This window comes from Corylus avellana, chromosome ca10, assembly GCF_901000735.1.
Source record: "Corylus avellana chromosome ca10, CavTom2PMs-1.0".
In the NCBI taxonomy this organism is placed as follows: domain Eukaryota; kingdom Viridiplantae; phylum Streptophyta; class Magnoliopsida; order Fagales; family Betulaceae; genus Corylus; species Corylus avellana.
This window is the reverse complement of record NC_081550.1, coordinates 17382219-17390023: the sequence shown is the minus strand read 5'-3', so window position 1 is coordinate 17390023 and position 7805 is coordinate 17382219. Positions and strand designations below refer to the sequence as shown.

The window sequence follows — 7805 nt, the reverse complement described above, 5'->3', positions numbered from 1 at the left end:
CAATTTTCTTATTGACAATTCAAAAGCTCTAAAGTCTTAACAATCCAAAAGTCCATTGTACAAAAAGAAGCAAATAAACCTATAGCACAACCCACTCGTATAGCCAAAAACCAATGGGAAAACACAAAGAGAATTAGGGTGCGTTTGGGAGTGCGTTTTTAAAAAAATAATCTGCGATTTTAAACCAAATCGCAACTTTAGAGTGTTTGGGGTTGCGATTTTAAAAACGCAAATTTTAAAATCGCAAAAAAATCTGCGATTTTCATAAGCTGATTAGAGGGTGCTTATTTGAAAAAGTGCGAATTTAAAATAAAATCACGATTTCTATTAAAAAAATATTTGGCGCAATAGTTACATTTTTTAGAACGGGATTGAAAAAAATACTAAGAATACCCACCTAAAATATACTAAAACCCTTCTTTTTTTTTTTTTTTTTTCTTCATCCTCTCTGTCTTGTTCATCTTTATTGGTAATTTGGTCATGAAACCGCAATTATATGCTAATGTTATCCAAACACTCAATTGATAAAAAAAGTATTTTTTAGTATGTTTTACCAAACGCCTGTGCGATTTTAAAAAGTAGCGATTTTAAAAACGCAATTTTTAAAATCGCACTTATTGAAATCGCACTCCCAAACGGGCCCTTATTTGAAAATGAACTTTTGGCATGTGAGAATCACATGTTTTTCGAGAGAGAAAAGATAATCATTTGTACAATTGACTTTTGGCACGTGAGAATCACATGTTCTTCTCACATGCTCTAAATAGATGCTCTAAGGAATAATAAAGCAAACCAAACAAATGGAATAATTATTTCACAAGAATAACTATTCTATTTCAAGTTCTAATCCGCACACCAAATGTAACTTTAGTGTTGCCACATCAAAGGTTTGTTCAAAAAGTACTGTAAAATGAAATCATTCACAAAAAAGGAAAAGATTAGATAGAAGTATAAAACAAAAGCCTTCATAATTTGTCACTTGGATCTCTATATATACCAAGCACATATATATCTACTCCGCATAAATAGTATCCATCATTTTTTTTTCTCTCTTTTTTTTTTTTTTTTTGAGGGAACATTTGATGAGGTTTCTCCAAAAATAAAAAAAAATAAAAATAATAGTACAGGGGAAAAATTTACCAAATTCTAGCTACCTAGCTACAAAATCATCTGAATTTAATTTAATAATTGATGGGATCTGTTCCACATTCACAGTGGGCTATGCTAATTAGCTTTTTATCGGAGCTCTAGCTTATGGAGTTTTCAAAGGTGGTCTAATCATACGCAAATTACCCCAAAAATTTTCAACTTCATACGACATAAATGACAACCTCCTGTCTCAAAAAGAAGAGCAACTCGACAAAGCTCTTTTGGATATGATTTAACATTTAGGGCACTGGGCAACTTTCTCATCTTTATCATTTTCAACATTTCTCTTCCCTGTTTGGTTGCATCGTAGAACAAAACTAGCACTGTTCTTCGGCATGTCTTTCACTTCTTTTAATATATATATATGTTTGGATGAAAACGATTTTCCACATTGCAAATTTGTCTTACTTATCAATCTTTCATTTTTTTTTTTTTTCATCATTCTATCATTTGTAATTCTTTTACTAATTAACTTGAGAAAGCATGAACACGATTTTACCTTTTAAAGAAAACAATGTATAATAATTTTCATTGATTATATGGCAAACCTATACATAGGTTTTAGGCTCTATTTCATTGTTCATGTTGCCTTGTCTATTTGGGCTAACTTAACACCAACTTAAGCAAATGAAGTCCAAATACTTTCTCTTCTCATTGCATCATTACATGTGTAATATATAGACAGTCTCATTACCTAAAATCTTAATCCCTCAAAACCATGCAAATTTATAAGTCCAGATAAGAAATGGAAAATTATTAGTCACTTGACAAACATTTGACACATAAGAAAACGTGACACCTTTTGTAACAAAAAATTCTCAATTATAAGAATCCGAATCCCATACAGTGACACATAATGAAAAATGTTGCGTGCCCTTTGAGGCTCTAACCCGTGACGAAACTAGGAGGTTGGTGGGGTCATGGCCTGCATGATGGATTAGCCCCTTTTCACTTTTTCTAGTATTTTCTTTTCCAGCCGTCCAAGACACATAGTCAAAGAAATTAAAGCTACCAAGTCCCAATTCGAACCTCCATTTTTTTTTTTTTTTTTTTTTTTTTAAAAAAACAAAAGAAATTTCTCACTTGAAGTTTCATCGTTAAAAAAAAAAAAAAAAAAAAAATCATATTATGGATATGGATGTGGAGATTTTTCCTTCTTCTCCACCTACTGAAACTCCAAGTCTCTTGTCTCCTCAGTTGGTTAAGATATATCATAAAGTTTCAAAAGCAAACACAGACGAAGAAACTTAAAGCCATGATGATGACGCAGCCCCACCACTCCAAAATTTGAAATGGACTTTGCAGCCAAAAGTAAACCATGCTGTTATCATTTGGTCTATTATGTGGAAGGCTCATTATGCACATAGAAAAGAGTTGCCACCAATACATGGCGCAGCTCAAATTACGTTATAATTAGCATATATATATATATATATATATTGTTGAGAAATAATTTCACATTGTCTGTGGACAAGATCTTGAGTATGTTTATAAGGAATGAACAACCTTCTTTTATTGAACCGGTTTTATAAAATAAGTTAGGCCCACAAATTTTTCATTCTATTAGAGCCTATCACAGGACGAATTGGGGCCCACACTACTTACCCCGTGACAAGGACCAGGAAAAATATCGGCTTACACGTGAGGGAGGGTGTTGAGAAATAATCTCACATTGCCTGTAGACAAGATCTTGGGCATGTTTATAAGGAATGAACAACTCTCACTTATTGAACCGGTTTTATGAGATGAGTTAAGCCCACAAATTTCTTTTTTTTATATATATATATATATATATATATATATAAAAGAATTCTTGGCCGAGCCAAAAAAATTAACACAAATCATAGAGAAATGTTTGGTTTTAATCTCCTACATATCTTTTGCCTATCTCCGTACAAAATATGTGCAAATCTACTATCACTACAAAATTTTCACAACTAATAGCATTTAAATAGTGACGTTTTTAGAAAATGTCACTAAAATGCGACTTTTTTTAACTGTTCAAATGAAGTCACATATTAGTGACATTTTCTAAAAACCTCACTATTCAAATGTCATTAAATGTGAAATTTTTGGTAGTAATATGTGGGTAAGATCTAATGACGAATTTTTAAAAAGATAGACAAAAAATGTGTAAGAAAATAACATCAAACAAATCTCCAAATCATATTTGTTAACCAATTTGTAAGTTTGAAGTCTTTCATGGATGGTATGCTTAATTATTAGATAAGTAGAGGTCATTAATGGTTATCCATTAGTATGACAAACCCACAGATTGTCAACATTTCTTGAAAAGCAAAAGAAAAAGATCAAGCTAGAAGAAAGAAGAAGATATTGGTGAAACTTACAGAGAACCCACAATCGAAATTCTGACAAATCAAACAGAACATCCACCCTCCAAAAATATGGGCACAATTCAGAAGACAGAAGAAAAGGTAAAGGAAAAAGTAGTTCGTAGTGTCTGTGTCGTCCCAAACCACAACCCTGCCGTCCTTGACTGCCAACCAATATTGCTCTCGCATGCATGATGCATCCCATGTCTTTCAGCACGCTATCTTCTAGCTCTTGTCATCTTCTTCTAATACAGTATCCTACGCTGCTCTTGCTTGGGGACCATGTTAATTTTAATTTGATCAATGTTTTTATTATTATTATTATTAATTTGATTAAGAATGTCTTCGACTCTTTGTAATGAGTAATACTATACTTACAATTATTTTACAATTCACTGCAATATCCAGTTGGCGTAAAAGACATCAAGTATGAGTGTCAATTCGTGTTTGTTCGTCAATGTATGTGTATAAAATTATATAAGTCAGTATGAATTTGATCATTTTAATTAAACGGGTGATCAGTTCCCTTAACTCTGACACAACAAATTTAAATAGGCAAGTGACCGGCCAACTCGAACTGTATAACCCGTTTAATTAACAAAATTCTCAATTATTAAGCATGAAAATGCATGTCATTTTATACAAAGATATTGGCACAAGAACTCCCAATTATTGAACATGAACATGAACATGAAAATGAATTAAACTACCAAAATTATATCTTTACAACTATGGATGAGATTGAGGGTGATTTTTATCTTGGTCGGAAGGGTTTTAAATGATTTTTTAATGGTAATAATTTACAAGATGTTATACCGATCACTCGTGTCGTATGTTAAGCAAGTTTACTCGAAATTAACTCGTTTATTAATTGTATTTATTCGAGTGATCAATTCGGTTTGACGCGAACTCTATTATACTAAACTCTAACCCACTAATTAATTTCACATTAAATTTGAACCGAAGACGATGTCAAAAGTTACCCGGCCTATCATTAAGGTATTGTTCTAATAAACTTTAAAATATATACGGTGGTTAGCATACTTCTTTCCTCCTTCACCGCATTGAATAAAAAAATAATAATAATAATAATAAAAATATATATATATACACACGGTGGTTAACATATATTACTGTGATCAAAATTGAAGGGCAAGTAATGGGTGATTCTTCTTCTTGAAAACAAAAAGTAATCGATGCTTCGATGTGTGCTTAACGAGCACAGGTTGTAGCACTTTTTTACAGAATCATCGTACACTTCCATGCACCCCCACATAAAGGTGGGCGTGATATGGGAAATAGTAAACAAGAAGAAATTTTCAGAGTTGCCAACCTAAGCAAAGATTTTAAAATTCAAACAAAGTGAAAGGGAATACTTAGAAGATACGATAATCAGATACTAATTATAACTCTTATCACTTTTACTTTCTTCTCTGATCTCTGAACAACCAAGTTTCTGATGATTCCAATCCCGTAGAAAAAAAGAAAGAGTTTTTACATATATATATATAATTTACATCACATACTAATTGAAACATGATAAGTTTATCAAATCAAAGCATACAAACACACCCTTAGTGGGATTCCAAACTTGTACATAAAAAGTTAAATAGAAACTCCAGTTTTATTTGCAACTGCTCATGCTGACCATCGGGAAGATGGTGATGGGGATGATGATGATGTAGATGTAGATGTTGGAGTCGGCCAAAGCTGTGCATTTTTCACCTTGGACACACTCGCGAGTACACCTAAAGGTGTCACGTCCCCAATTACTGTCACTTTCTTTGTCGCCAAATCTATACTATATGATCTCACTCCTGCTCCAAATTAATTTCCCAAAAAAAATAATCACATTAAACTCATGCCTTTCCAATTCATTTCCTAATTAATGAACAACCCAAATCTGGGGAATATGGGAATTTGAACCGGAGATGGCAGTATGGTATAGGGATTGAGATCTCCTCATATTTTAAAATCTGAACCATCAATTTTATCTAATGGGGTTAAACAAATACATAAGTTTGTGTGTTACCCAGATAATTAATTTTAATTTTTAATATGTAAAATCTACTTGTCTCGGTAACGCAAACATTTGTATTTGTTTAAACCGATTGATGAAATGAATGGCTAAAATTTTTTCACTTTTGAAGGGACAAAAATATTACTATATATAACTAACGGGATACTCTTAAATGTTTTGCTTCAAAGAATTGAAGTGTTATTGCACTAACCTTCCATTTTTGAAATATGTTTTCTGACTTTTCCTTCACATCCCTTACAATGCAGTGACACCCACAAAACCACGACCTGCAAATTCGAATATAAATAGACAACAACAAATAGAAGTACGTAGTAAATGTTAGTCCAAAAACATTCTAGGAATTTGTTTTTTCACAAACTATGAGACAAGGTTCTGGGTTTATTTATTTATTTTTTTATAGAAGTATGAAAAACACAAAGAAAGATGATTATAACAAGGAACCTGATCATGGGAGCGAGCTGAGAAAGAGGATTTTAAAGGAGGAGAGTCGTTTGAGCTGATCAGGCGCCGAGGCTTCGCCGGCTCAGCAGGAACCAATGCAGCGGCGCCGGGCTCAGACGACTCGGATAACCAGTCGATGAAGGGTGAGTCACTTAGGAGATATCTAGAGGAGCCAGGAGGAGTAGTATTCAGATCATTTATGACGTTGGCGGAGCTTTTTCTACGTAAATCACTTTGATTGGCGGAGCTCCGCCTATACTTTTCATAATAAGGCTTAGGATTGATGGGAAATTGAGATGAACAAGGGACATGGGGTACTTGGCTTTTTCTTCGATCATGGATATGTGGAGGATTGCGGCGGCGCTCAATCGGTCTGGGGCCATGTCGGACCATGGAACGGAGCTCCATGCTAGAGCATATGGCTGTGGAGGCTGGAGATGCACAGAAAAGATCCATTCCTTTCATGCTTGGAGATGATTGAGAAATGAGAATAACTTCAAACCAGGCTGCTTTTGTGAATATGCAGCAGCAGCAAAGAAGTAGGCTGCTTTTAAAGTTGAGTGAGAGAGAGAGATAAAGAAAAAGCAGACAGGTCCCACCAAAGGGATTAGGGATAGGTAATGATACCTTAGAAGATATGTGATTAATCTGGACCTTTAATGTTGTTGTTTAAACTTTCTTCTTTTTTTAATTTTTTAGAGGGTGTGGGGTGAAAAAGTTAGGTTTATCTTTGTGTGAAATGATTACTACCACTACTAGAAGTATTAACATGAAGAAAGGTTCATAACTAGCTAATCTTATCATTTAGACATCATTGTTGTACAATAGACAATTGTGCAATATGGCCTAATTGTGAGGGCCATATGGTGTTGGCATTTGTAGCAGGATCAGATTGACTTAATTCCCCAATCATGACCATAGTAGGAAGATGTGTCTAGATTATTGAAACTTGTGCTCATCTCCATTATTTTGACCTTAAATGTATTGAGAATTTTGTAATGATTGAGGCAAACTAACTGCAAGCTCAGAATGGGGTTCAGTTGGGCAAGGAGCAGGGGGACATGGGGAATTATGTGTTTGTAAATTTGCAAACCATTCTGTCTGCCGCATATTAGTGTTTACAATTTTTAACATAATTCATGAATTTAATATAAATTCAACACAAAATTAGTAAGTTAAAATTGAAGAATCTGATCGGTTTAATTAAATGAGTCGAATAGTTAGGACTAACCTATATAACTTTAAACATATGCATTGATATGATCCGAATTCGACACATAACATAATGGTAGACAAATTTTGACACAATCTCCGAACCCGACACGAATCTAGCTAACACAAAATTAGTGATCAGTTGAGGTTAATGGGCTTAACCCATTTAATTAAATGACGAATTAAAATAGACCTTATATATATATATATATATATATATATAATACTCATTCATCGATACAACACAAACTCAACATGCGAACACAAACTGCCACTTCGAGGTCTTTACATAATCTAACATTAGTAAAGAAAGCGCTGTTGCGTAGAATATAGGTTTATTATTCTTAGATGAATATACGTACATCATATATGCTAAAAAGAATTGCAAGCTTGATTATCTTATTCCGATAATTTTGATTATGAAACATTAATTAATTAATATTGAAAACTTCACCAACTGCAACTTTTTGTCCACTTTATTGGATAATTAATTAAAAAAAAAAGTAGATGCAAGTAGTAAAATAGTATAATCCAAAGGAAGTTGTTAAAGAATTGAATTTGGAATCGTAAATTCGGGATTAGCCCTAAATGGGACAAAGTAATGGTCAATAATGACTCGATTGCGTTAA

At 33.3% G+C, this 7805-nt stretch overlaps 1 protein-coding gene across 1 annotated transcript; it reads right to left on the bottom strand.

The window, feature by feature from the left end:
• Positions 1-4896: 4896 nt before the first annotated feature.
• On the bottom strand, positions 4897-6475 carry LOC132164239 (protein SODIUM POTASSIUM ROOT DEFECTIVE 2-like). Its single transcript, XM_059574706.1, has 3 exons — positions 5965-6475; positions 5714-5789; positions 4897-5299 (listed from the first exon to the last, which is right to left on the bottom strand). Exons 1-3 carry the CDS (start codon positions 6427-6429, stop codon positions 5121-5123), a joined length of 720 nt encoding a protein of 239 aa, XP_059430689.1. The 5' UTR covers positions 6430-6475; the 3' UTR covers positions 4897-5120.
• Between the last annotated feature and the right edge of the window lie 1330 nt (positions 6476-7805).

Bases quoted from the DNA above. Each gene is read 5' to 3' on its own strand.
- LOC132164239 (XM_059574706.1), bottom strand. From the start codon at position 6,429: ATGAAAGGAATGGATCTTTTCTGTGCATCTCCAGCCTCCACAGCCATA. The intron at 5,790-5,964 runs GTTCCTTGTTAT...TCGAATTTGCAG, and splicing joins CAGCTCGCTCCCATGATCAG to GTCGTGGTTTTGTGGGTGTC. The intron at 5,300-5,713 runs GTTAGTGCAATA...AATTTGGAGCAG, and splicing joins ACATATTTCAAAAATGGAAG to GAGTGAGATCATATAGTATA.